Source organism: Ascaphus truei, chromosome 12 (assembly GCF_040206685.1).
Source record: "Ascaphus truei isolate aAscTru1 chromosome 12, aAscTru1.hap1, whole genome shotgun sequence".
In the NCBI taxonomy this organism is placed as follows: domain Eukaryota; kingdom Metazoa; phylum Chordata; class Amphibia; order Anura; family Ascaphidae; genus Ascaphus; species Ascaphus truei.
Window position 1 is genome coordinate 40,436,383 of NC_134494.1, and position 14,385 is coordinate 40,450,767.

The 14,385-nt window shown below is 46.0% G+C and overlaps 1 protein-coding gene across 1 annotated transcript in view; it reads left to right on the top strand.

The window, feature by feature from the left end:
- Positions 1-14,385, top strand: part of MYBPC3 (myosin binding protein C3) — a 79,537-nt gene that overhangs the window by 21,015 nt on the left and 44,137 nt on the right. The window contains exons 16-20 of the mRNA XM_075567479.1: positions 90-256; positions 3,181-3,346; positions 5,789-5,895; positions 6,446-6,475; positions 7,141-7,277. Coding sequence (XP_075423594.1) covers positions 90-256; positions 3,181-3,346; positions 5,789-5,895; positions 6,446-6,475; positions 7,141-7,277 — 607 coding nt within the window. The remainder of the gene's footprint in view (positions 1-89; positions 257-3,180; positions 3,347-5,788; positions 5,896-6,445; positions 6,476-7,140; positions 7,278-14,385) is intronic.

Below are 14,385 nucleotides of genomic sequence, written 5' to 3' on the forward strand. Positions count from 1 at the left end.
CACGGTGGGGCGCACACTGGGCAGGGTGCTAATGGGGTTGGATCAGCTGGTTTGGGCATGTTCTGTGATTCGGCTTTTGTCCGACACAGGGAGAAGGATGGAGTGGAACTGACCAGAGAGGAGACCTTCAAGTATCGGTTCAAGAAGGATGGGAAGAAGCATTATCTGATTATCAACGAGCCGACTGCCGAGGACTGCGGCCATTACACCGTCAAGACCAACGGAGGAGAATCTGTGGCAGAGCTGATGGTACAAGGTGCGCTAAGAGGACCTGAGAGATCCTCACTTTACTAGCATCTTATATTCGCTCTCTCTCTGCCAGAGGTGCCAGCCATTTATTGCACAGGTGTTTGCAATCAAAATGAACCTGTAGTCCATACAGCAGGGGCAAAAGGGACCTTCCTGAGGTCGGTTTTTGTGTAGCCGCTGTGCAATGTTTGCCTGTGCTCTTCTCTCCCATCTCTCTGCCTCTGATCTCTTTCTTCTTATGACCTGTACGGTGGGCAACACACAATAAGGGGGGCAACAACACAATAAGGGGGGTAACACAATAAGGGGAGGCAACACACAATAAGGGGAGGCAACACACAATAAGGGGGAGCAACACACAATAAGGGGGGCAACACACAATAAGGGGAGCAAACACACAATAAGGGGGAGCAACACACAATAAGGGGGAACAACACACAATAAGGGGGAGCAAACACACAATAAGGGGGGCAACAACACAATAAGGGGGGTAACACAATAAGGGGGGCAACAACACAATAAGGGGGGTAACACAATAAGGGGAGCAACACACAATAAGGGCGGCAACACACAATAAGGGAGGCAACACAATAAGGGGGAGCAACACACAATAAGGGGGATTAACACACAATAAGGGGGGCAACACACAATAAGGGGATCAAACACACAATAAGGGGGGCAACACACAATAAGGGGAGCAAACACACAATAAGGAGGCAAACACACAATAAGGGAGGCAACACACAATAAGGGGGTTGTTCTATATCGCCAAAGGGGGGAAACGGGCAGCTTTCGCGCTTAGAGAGAGAGCCCCTTAATCATGCACCCGTTTCCATTTTAGGGAATAAATCTTTGTGTTGTTAACTATGCGTTACCCTATTTCTCACCATATTGAATAAAGGGGTCTGTCTCCGGAGGGGTCAGTTTAGGTGTCTCTACGTCAGTTTAAGTGTATTACCTGCAATATTTGTTGATTTCTCTCTCCGCTCCAAGTTTCTCTCATTTAAGATGTTTTGTATCTATCTCTCTCTGTAATGTCTGTCTGTGTCTCTATCTCCCGCTCTCTGTAATGTCTGTCAGTTTCTGTATCTCACTCTCTGTAATGTCTGTCTGTCTGTGTCTCTATCTCCCGCTCTCTGTAATGTCTGTCAGTTTCTGTATCTCACTCTCTGTAATGTCTGTCTGCCTGTGTCTGTATCTCTCTCTCTGTAATGTCTGTCAGTTTCTGTATCTCACTCTCTGTAATGTCTGTCTCCGTTTCTGTATCTCACTCTCTGTAATGTCTGTCTGTCTCCGTTTCTGTATCTCACTCTCTGTAATGTCTGCCTGTGTCTGCATCTCACTCTCTGTAATGTCTGTCTGTCTCAGTTTCTGTATCTCACTCTCTGTAATGTCTGTCTCTATCTTTATCTCCCACTCTCTGTAATGTTTGTCTGTCTCCCACTCTCTGTAATGTCTGTCTCTATCTTTATCTCCCACTCTCTGTAATGTCTGTCTGTCTGTTTCTGTATCTCTCGATCTCTCCTCCCCTCTTTAATGTCTCCCTGTGTCTGTATCTCACTCCCTGTAATGTCTGCCTGTGTCTGTATCACACTCCCTGTAATGTCTGCCTGTGTCTGTATCTCATTCTCTGTAATGTCTGCCTGTGTCTGTATCTCACTCTCTGTAATGTCTGTCTGTCTGTGTCTGTATCTCACTCTCTGTAATGTCTGTCTGTGTCTGTATCTCATGCTCTGTAATGTCTGTCTGTGTCTGTATCTCATTCTCTGTAATGTCTGTCTGTGTCTGTATCTCACTCTCTATAATGTCTGCCTGTGTCTGTATCTCACTCTCTGTAATGTCTGCCTGTGTCTGTATCTCACTCCCTGTAATGTCTGTCTCCGTTTCTGTATCTCACTCTCTGTAATGTCTGCCTCAGTTTCTGTATCTCACTCTCTGTAATGTCTGTCTGTGTCTGTATTTCACTCTCTGTAATGTCTGCCTGTGTCTGTATCTCACTCTCTGTAATGTCTGCCTGTGTCTGTATCTCATTCTCTGTAATGTCTGTCTCTATCTTTATCTCCCGCTCTCTGTAATGTCTGTCTGTCTGTTTCTGTATCTCTCGATCTCTCCTCCCCTCTTTAATGTCTGTCTGTGTCTGTATCTCACTCCCTGTAATGTCTGCCTGTGTCTGTATCTCACTCTCTGTAATGTCTGCCTGTGTCTGTATCACACTCCCTGTAATGTCTGTCTCCGTTTCTGTATCTCACTCTCTGTAATGTCTGCCTGTGTCTGTATCTCACTCTCTGTAATGTCTTCCTGTGTCTGTATCTCACTCCCTGTAATGTCTGTCTGTCTCCGTTTCTGTATCTCACTCTCTGTAATGTCTGCCTGTGTCTGTATCTCACTCTCTGTAATGTCTGCCTGTGTCTGTATCTCACTCTCTGTAATGTCTGCCTGTGTCTGTATCTCACTCTCTGTAATGTCTGCCTCCGTTTCTGTATCTCACTCTCTGTAATGTCTGTCTGTCTGTTTCTGTATCTCTCGATCTCTCCTCCCCTCTTTAATGTCTGTCTGTGTCTGTATCTCACTCTCTGTAATGTCTGCCTGTGTCTGTATCTCACTCTCTGTAATGTCTGCCTCCGTTTCTGTATCTCACTCTCTGTAATGTCTGCCTGTGTCTGTATCTCACTCTCTGTAATGTCTGCCTGTGTCTGTATCTCACTCTCTGTAATGTCTGCCTGTGTCTGTATCTCACTCCCTGTAATGTCTGCCTGTGTCTGTATCTCACTCCCTGTAATGTCTGCCTGTGTCTGTATCTCACTCCCTGTAATGTCTGTTGGTCTCTGTCTCTATATCTGCCTCTTCCTGTGATATCAGTCTGTTTGCCGCTATATCTTCCTTGCTGTGCTCTCCTCCTGTATGTATAACTTCTCTTCTCCCCCTCCCCAGACAAGAAACTAGAGGTCCTGCAGAACGTGGCTGATCTAACCGTTAAGGCCAAGGATCAGGCTGTCTTCAAGTGTGAGGTGTCTGACGAGACTGTGAAAGGCATCTGGGTGAAGAACGGCAAGGAAGTTATCCCCAACGACAGGGTCAAGATCACACACATTGGAAGGTCATGCATGGACCCCTGAACTCTCAAATACTCTATCAACATCCTTACCATTAAGGACTCCATCCTCTATATCCATCCTGCACCCTGTATTGTATCTTCCATCTACCCACTCTCAGACAGCCCATTCTGTGCGTCTCCTTACCCTACCAGGCCCCAAAATGTATCTCCCATATCCACAATGTTTAGGGATCCCATACTGTGCCTCCAATATCCCCACTCAATGGAGACCACATACTGTGCCTCCAATATCCCCACTCACTGCAAACCCCATACTGTGCTTCCCATCTCCCCACTCACTGGAGACCCCATACTGTGCCTCCAATATCCCCACTCACTGGAGACCCCATACTGTGCCTCCAATATCCCCACTCACTGGAGACCCCATACTGTGCCTCCAATATCCCCACTCACTGGAGACCCCATACTGTGTCTCCAATATCCCCACTCACTGCAAACCCCATAATAAGCTCCCATCTCCCCGCTCACTGCAAACCCCATAATAAGCTCCCAACTCCCCACTCACTGCAAACCCCATAATAAGTTCCCATCTCCCCACTCACTGCAAACCCCATAATAAGCTCCCATCTCCCACTCACTGCAAACCCCATAATAAGCTCCCATCTCCCCACTCACTGCAAACCCCATAATAAGCTCCCAACTCCCCACTCACTGCAAACCCCATAATAAGCTCCCATCTCCCCACTCACTGCAAACCCCATACTTTGCTTCCCATCTCTCCTCTCACTGGAGACCCCATACTGTGTCTCCAATATCCCCACTCACTGCAAACCCCATAATAAGCTCCCATCTCCCCACACTGCAAACCCCATAATAAGCTCCCATCTCCACACTCCCTGCAAACCCCATAATAAGCTCCCATCTCCCCACTCACGGCAAACCCCATAATAAGCTCCCATCTCCCCATTCACTGCAAACCCCATAATAAGCTCCCATCTCCCACTCACTGCAAACCCCATAATAAGCTTCCATCTCCCCACTCACTGCAAACCCCATAATAAGCTCCCATCACCCCACTCCCTGCAAACCCAATAATAAGCTCCCATCACTACACTCACTGCAAACCCCATAATAAGCTCCCATCACCCCACTCACTGCAAACCCCATAATAAGCTCCCATCTCCCCACTCACTGCAAACCCCATAATATGCTCCCATCTCCTCACTCACTGCAAACCCCATACTGTGCTTCCCATCTCTCCACTCACTGGAGACCCCATACTGTGCTTCCCATCTCCCCACTCACTGGAGACCCAATTCTGTGCTTCCCATCTCCCCACTCACTGGAGACCCCATACTGTGCTTCCCATCTCCCACTCACTGGAGACCCCATACTGTGCTTCCCATCTCTCCCACTCACTGGAGACCCCATACTGTGCTTCCCATCTCTCCTCTCACTGGAGACCCCATACTGTGCTTCCCATCTCTCCTCTCACTGGAGACCCCATACTGTGCTTCCCATCTCTCCTCTCACTGGAGACCCCATACTGTGCTTCCCATCTCCCACTCACTGGAGACCCTATACTGTGCTTCCCATCTCTCCTCTCACTGGAGACCCCATACTGTGCTTCCCATTTCCCCACTCACTGGAGACCCCATACTGTGCTTCCCATCTCTCCTCTCACTGGAGACCCTATACTGTGCTTCCCATCTCTCCTCTCACTGGAGACCCCATACTGTGCTTCCCATTTCCCCACTCACTGGAGACCCCATACTGTGCTTCCCATCTCTCCTCTCACTGGAGACCCCATACTGTGCTTCCCATCTCTCCTCTCACTGGAGACCCCATACTGTGCTTCCCATCTCTCCTCTCACTGGAGACCCCATACTGTGCTTCCCATTTCCCCACTCACTGGAGACCCCATACTGTGCTTCCCATCTCTCCTCTCTCTGGAGACCCCATACTGTGCTTCCCATCTCTCCTCTCACTGGAGACCCCATACTGTGCTTCCCATCTCCCACTCACTGGAGACCCTATACTGTGCTTCCCATCTCTCCTCTCACTGGAGACCCCATACTGTGCTTCCCATCTCTCCTCTCACTGGAGACCCCATACTGTGCTTCCCATCTCTCCTCTCCCTGGAGACCCCATACTGTGCTTCCCATCTCCCCACTCCCTGGAGACCCCATACTGTGCTTCCCATCTCTCCTCTCACTGGAGACCCCATACTGTGCTTCCCATCTCTCCTCTCACTGGAGACCCCATACTGTGCTTCCCATCTCTCCTCTCACTGGAGACCCCATACTGTGCTTCCCATCTCCCACTCACTGGAGACCCCATACTGTGCTTTCCATTTCCCCACTCACTGGAGACCCCATACTGTGCTTCCCATCTCCCATTGGTACAAGGTCCTATACTGACGTGGAGTTGCACCCCCTGTGTGACACGGGACTCCCAGCTGACCAAGCGTTTTTTTCCTCACAGGACTCACAAACTGACCATTGATGACGTGGTGCCACAGGATGAGGGGGACTACTCCTTCATCCCCGAAGGGTTCGCCTTCAACCTCTCGGCAAAACTGAATTTCCTAGGTGAGAATGAGCCCTGAGGATCCTCTCTTACTCCACTAACAATGGCGAGAAGGGGCACCCATTATTAAAGTACGCGTCCCCTGTGCTGAGTAAGGTACACCACCGGTCAATAATGTTAGCGAATGGGAAAATAACAAAGACTTAGGCCTGCCCGGAGTACATGGGAACCACACAAACCGCGTCTGTTCACAATTATTGAGGCTTATGTATTATTTAGACTTTAATTTTTGTGGCTCCTCCTCCCTCCCCGAAACCTTGTGGAGTTGGGTGTGCCGCCGTGTAACCCTGGCCAGCACCCACATGCAAAGCCTAGAGTTGTGGTCACATGGTCAAATTAGAATCACAGCGGGAAATAAGGAAGAATTAGCAGTGATATTAACCCCTCGCATACAACACGGCTGCAATTCACCGGCTTGTCTTGCAGAGGGCGGTCAGTCATTTATTTAACCGTTGTAGGGGAGGGAACGTTACTTCCATGCAGGCCCCTGCAGTATTCACCCAGGCCCCAGACCCCACTGACCTGCTGCTCTCTCTCTCTCTCTTCCTTCAGAGGTGAAGATAGACTATGTTCCAAGACAAGGTATTGCTGGAATCTGTGCTGAGTCTGTATCATGCATGTAACGTGTACAAGAGCGTGTGTTTGTCTGTGTGAGTATAATGTGTATGTAAATGTAACATGTACAGTATGTGCATGAATGTAACGTGTGCAGGAGCGTGTGTTTGTCTGTGTGAGTATAATGTGTATGTAAATGCAGCCTGTACAGTACAGTATGTGCATGCGTGTAACGTGTGCAGGAGCATGTATTTGTCTGTGTGAGTATAATGTGTATGTAAATGCAGCCTGTACAGTACAGTATGTGCATGACTGTGGCTGGTTGAGTATTTACACGGCAGCTGAAGTGCTGACATGCGCACATGGGTTCATGTGTATTTACATGTGCGCTCTTGGGTTTGTGTGTGCTTCTGTGCGTTTTCGTGTCGCTGTTCGTGTTTTTCATAGCTACTTGCATGTTTATGTGGCTTTGTGTGTATGCAGATTTTTTTCATGTGTTTCTTCACGACTGTGCCCACGTGTCTTTGTGTTCACGTGGCTTCATTTGTGTTCACGTGAATTTATGTTAACATGTCTTTGCTTGTGGCTTTGTGGCTGCTGGAAATATCTATTGGTTGCTTGCTTGTATACGTGGGGACCGGTACTGCAGGGTATAACAGCTGCATGATCCCCCCTTTGTTTGACACTCACAGAGCCCCCTAAGATTAAGCTGGACTGCATGTCCCTCGCTGCCGACACCATCATCGTGGTTGCTGGCAATAAGCTGCGTCTTGACGTTCCCATCTCTGGAGACCCAGTGCCCACTGTGGTGTGGAGCAAAGGGGACAAGGTATGGGTGTCCACTTCCCCCTCTATTAATATTATCTTCTCTTATTCAGCATGGATCGTGAATACAGCCCCAGACAATGTAACATGCAGAGGAATATAGCCCCACACAATGTAAAATGCAGAGGAATATAACCCCAGGCAATGTAACACGCAGAGGAATACAAACCCACACAATGTAACACGCAGAGGAATATAGCCCCACACAATGTAAAATGCAGAGGAATATAACCCCAGGCAATGTAACACGCAGAGGAATACAAACCCACACAATGTAACACGCAGAGGAATACAAACCCACACAATGTAACACGCAGAGGAATACAAACCCACACAATGTAACACGCAGAGGGATACAATCCCACACAATGTAACACACAGAGGAATACAAACCCACACAATGTAACACGCAGAGGGATACAATCCCACACAATGTAACACGCAGAGAAATACAACCACACACAATGTAACACGCAGAGGAATACAATCCCACGCAATGTAGCATGCAGAGGAATACAAACCCACACAATGTAACACACAGAGGAATACAATCCCACACACAATGTAACATGCAGAGAAATACAGCCCCACACAATGTAACATGCAGAGGAATACAGCCCCACACAATGTAACACACAGAGAAATACAGCCCCACACAATGTAACACACAAAGGAATACAATCCCACACAATGTAAAATGCAGAGGAATACAACCACACACAATGTAACACACAGAGAAATACAGCCCCACACAATGTAACACACAAAGGAATACAATCCCACACAATGTAAAATGCAGAGGAATACAACCACACACAATGTAACACACAGAGGAATACAATCCCACACAATGTAACACACAGAGGAATACAATCCCACACACAATGTAACACACAGAGAAATACAACCCCACACAATGTAACATACAAAGGAATACAACCCCACACACAATGTAACACACAGAGGAATACAACCCCACACACAATGTAACACACAGAGAAATACAATCCCACACAATGTAACACGCAGAGGAATACAACCCCACACAATGTAACACGCAGAGGAATACAACCCCACACAATGTAACACAGAGAGGAATACAACCCCACACACAATGTAACACACAGAGAAATACAACCCCACACAATGTAACATACAAAGGAATACAACCCCACACACAATGTAACACACAGAGGAATACAACACCACACACAATGTAACACACAGAGGAATACAACCCCACACACAATGTAACACACAGAGAAATACAATCCCACACAATGTAACATGCAGAGGAATACAACCCCACACACAATGTAACACACAGAGGAATACAATCCCACACAATGTAACACACAGAGGAATACAACCCCACACACAATGTAACACACAGAGAAATACAACCCCACACAATGTAACATACAAAGGAATACAACCCCACACACAATGTAACACACAGAGGAATACAACCCCACACACAATGTAACACACAGAGAAATACAATCCCACACAATGTAACATGCAGAGGAATACAACCCCACACACAATGTAACACACAGAGGAATACAACCCCACACAATGTAACACGCAGAGGAATACAACCCCACACAATGTAACACGCAGAGAGGAATACAATCCCCCACACAATGTAACATGCAGAGAAATACAACCACACACACAATGTAACACACAGAGGAATACAACCCCACACAATGTAACACGCAGAGAAATACAACCACACACACAATGTAACACGCAGAGGAATACAACCCCACACAATGTAACACGCAGAGGAATACAAACCCACACAATGTAACACGCAGAGGAATACAAACCCACACAATGTAACACGCAGAGGAATACAAACCCACACAATGTAACACGCAGAGAAATACAACCCCACACAATGTAACACGCAGAGGAATACAACCACACACAATGTAACACACAGAGAAATACAGCCCCACACAATGTAACACACAGAGGAATACAACCCCACACAATGTAACACACAAAGGAATACAATCCCACACAATGTAAAATGCAGAGGAATATAACCCCAGGCAATGTAACACACAGAGGCATACAATCCCACACAATGTAACACAGAGAGAAATACAACCCCACACACAATGTAACACACAGAGAAATACAACCCCACACAATGTAACATACAAAGGAATACAACCCCACACACAATGTAACACGCAGAGAAATACAACCCCACACAATGTAACACACAGAGGCATACAACCCCACACAATGTAACACACAGAGGCATACAACCCCACACAATGTAACACAGAGAGAAATACAACCCCACACACAATGTAACACACAGAGAAATACAACCCCACACACAATGTAACACACAGAGGAATACAACCCCACACACAATGTAACACGCAGAGAAATACAACCCCACACAATGTAACACGCAGAGGGATACAATCCCACACACAATGTAACATGCAGAGGAATACAATCCCACACACAATGTAACACACAGAGGAATACAGCCCCACACAATGTGACACACAGAGAAATACAACCCCACACAATGTAACACGCAGAGGAATACAACCCCACACACAATGTAACACACAGAGGAATACAGCCCCACACAATGTGACACACAGAGAAATACAACCCCACACAATGTAACATGCAGAGAAATACAGCCCCACACACAATGTAACACACAGAGGAATACAGCCCCACACAATGTGACACACAGAGAAATACAACCCCACACAATGTAACACGCAGAGGAATACAACCCCACACAATGTAACACACAGAGGAATACAACCACACACAATGTAACACAGAGAGGAATACAGCCCCACACAATGTAACACGCAGAGAAATACAACCCCACACACAATGTAACACAGAGAGGAATACAACCCCACACAATGTAACACGCAGAGGAATACAGCCCCACACAATGTAACACAGAGAGGAATACAACCCCACACAATGTAACACACAGAGAAATACAACCCCACACACAATGTAACACAGAGAGGAATACAACCCCACACACAATGTAACATGCAGAGGAATACAACCACACACAATGTAACACACAGAGGAATACAATCCCACACACAATGTAACACACAGAGAGGAATACAGCCCCACACACAATGTAACATGCAGAGGAATACAACCACACACAATGTAACACACAGAGGAATACAACCCCACACAATGTAACACGCAGAGGAATACAACCCCACACACAATGTAACACACAGAGAAATACAATCCCACACAATGTAACACACAGAGGAATACAACCCCACACACAATGTAACACACAGAGAAATACAACCCCACACAATGTAACACAGAGAGGAATACAGCCACACACAATGTAACACACAGAGGAATACAACCCCACACACAATGTAACACACAGAGAAATACAACCCCACACAATGTAACACAGAGAGGAATACAGCCACACACAATGTAACACACAGAGGAATACAACCCCACACACAATGTAACACACAGAGAAATACAACCCCCCACACAATGTAACACACAGAGAAATACAACCCCACACAATGTAACACAGAGAGGAATACAGCCACACACAATGTAACACACAGAGAAATACAACCCCACACAATGTAACACAGAGAGGAATACAGCCACACACAATGTAACACACAGAGGAATACAACCCCACACACAATGTAACACACAGAGAAATACAACCCCCCACACAATGTAACACACAGAGAAATACAACCCCACACAATGTAACACAGAGAGGAATACAGCCACACACAATGTAACACACAGAGGAATACAACCCCACACACAATGTAACACACAGAGAAATACAGCCACACACAATGTAACATGCAGAGGAATACAACCCCACACACAATGTAACACACAGAGGAATACAATCCCCACACAATGTAACACAGAGAGGAATACAACCCCACACACAATGTAACACGCAGAGAAATACAACCACACACAATGTAACACAGAGAAATACAATCCCACACAATGTAACACGCAGAGGAATACAATCCCACACACAATGTAACACACAGAGAAATACAACCCCACACAATGTAACACAGAGAGGAATACAACCCCACACACAATGTAACACGCAGAGAAATACAACCACACACAATGTAACACACAGAGAAATACAACCCCACACACAATGTAACATGCAGAGAAATACAACCACACACAATGTAACACACAGAGAAATACAACCCCACACACAATGTAACACACAGAGGAATACAACCCCACACAATGTAACACAGAGAGAAATACAGCCCCACACAATGTAACACGCAGAGGAATACAACCCCACACAATGTAACACGCAGAGGAATACAACCCCACACAATGTAACACGCAGAGAAATACAACCACACACACAATGTAACACACAGAGGAATACAATCCCACACAATGTAACACAGAGAGGAATACAACCCCACACACAATGTAACACACAGAGAAATACAACCCCACACAATGTAACACACAGAGGAATACAACCCCACACACAATGTAACACGCAGAGGAATACAACCCCACACACAATGTAACACACAGAGAAATACAACCCCACACAATGTAACACACAGAGGAATACAACCCCACACACAATGTAACACACAGAGAAATACAACCCCACACAATGTAACACAGAGAGGAATACAGCCACACACAATGTAACACACAGAGGAATACAACCCCACACACAATGTAACACACAGAGAAATACAACCCCCCACACAATGTAACACACAGAGAAATACAACCCCACACAATGTAACACAGAGAGGAATACAGCCACACACAATGTAACACACAGAGAAATACAACCCCACACAATGTAACACAGAGAGGAATACAGCCACACACAATGTAACACACAGAGGAATACAACCCCACACACAATGTAACACACAGAGAAATACAACCCCCCACACAATGTAACACACAGAGAAATACAACCCCACACACAATGTAACACGCAGAGAAATACAACCCCACACAATGTAACACAGAGAAATACAACCCCACACACAATGTAACACAGAGAGGAATACAACCCCACACACAATGTAACACGCAGAGAAATACAACCACACACAATGTAACACACAGAGAAATACAACCCCACACACAATGTAACACACCGAGGAATACAACCCCACACAATGTAACACAGAGAGAAATACAACCCCACACACAATGTAACACACAGAGAAATACAACCCCACACAATGTAACATGCAGAGAAATACAACCCCACACAATGTAACACACAGAGGAATACAACCCCACACAATGTAACATGCAGAGAAATACAACCCCCCACACAATGTAACACGCAGAGAAATACAACCCCACACAATGTAACACAGAGAGGAATACAGCCACACACAATGTAACACACAGAGAAATACAACCCCACACAATGTAACACAGAGAGGAATACAGCCACACACAATGTAACACACAGAGGAATACAACCCCACACACAATGTAACACACAGAGAAATACAACCCCCCACACAATGTAACACACAGAGAAATACAACCCCACACAATGTAACACAGAGAGGAATACAGCCACACACAATGTAACACACAGAGGAATACAACCCCACACACAATGTAACACACAGAGAAATACAGCCACACACAATGTAACATGCAGAGGAATACAACCCCACACACAATGTAACACGCAGAGAAATACAACCCCACACAATGTAACACAGAGAAATACAACCCCACACAATGTAACACAGAGAGGAATACAACCCCACACACAATGTAACACGCAGAGAAATACAACCACACACAATGTAACACACAGAGAAATACAACCCCACACACAATGTAACACACCGAGGAATACAACCCCACACAATGTAACACAGAGAGAAATACAACCCCACACACAATGTAACACACAGAGAAATACAACCCCACACAATGTAACATGCAGAGAAATACAACCACACACACAATGTAACACACAGAGGAATACAATCCCACACAATGTAACACAGAGAGGAATACAACCACACACAATGTAACACACAGAGGAATACAACCACACACAATGTAACACAGAGAGGAATACAATCCCACACAATGTAACACACAGAGGAATACAACCCCACACAATGTAACACAGAGAGGAATACAACCCCACACACAATGTAACACACAGAGAAATACAATCCCACACAATGTAACACACAGAGGAATACAACCCCACACAATGTAACACAGAGAGGAATACAATCCCACACACAATGTAACACACAGAGGAATACAATCCCACACAATGTAACACACAGAGGAATACAATCCCACACAATGTAACACGCAGAGGAATACAGCCCCACACAATGTAACACACAGAGAGGAATACAGCCACACACAATGTAACACACAGAGGAATACAACCCCACACAATGTAACACGCAGAGAAATACAGCCCCACACAATGTAACACGCAGAGAAATACAACCCCACACAATGTAACACACAGAGAAATACAACCCCACACAATGTAACACACAGAGGAATACAACCCCACACAATGTAACACAGAGAGGAATACAATCCCACACAATGTAACACAGAGAGGAATACAGCCACACACAATGTAACACGCAGAGAAATACAACCCCACACAATGTAACACGCAGAGGAATACAACCCCACACAATGTAACACACAGAGGAATACAACCCCACACAATGTAACATGCAGAGAAATACAACCCCCCACACAATGTAACACGCAGAGGAATACAACCCCACACACAATGTAACACGCAGAGAAATACAACCCCACACACAATGTAACACGCAGAGGAATACAACCCCACACACAATGTAACACGCAGAGAAATACAACCCCACACACAATGTAACACACAGAGAAATACAACCCCACACAATGTAACACAGAGAGGAATACAATACAGTTTGGCAGAAGGGAAATCCTGGCCTGGAACGATTACCACTAAGGGATTGAGACCCACACAGTGCCAGTCCCAGGACATGCTGCTGCTTTCAGTGTGTGCGGTG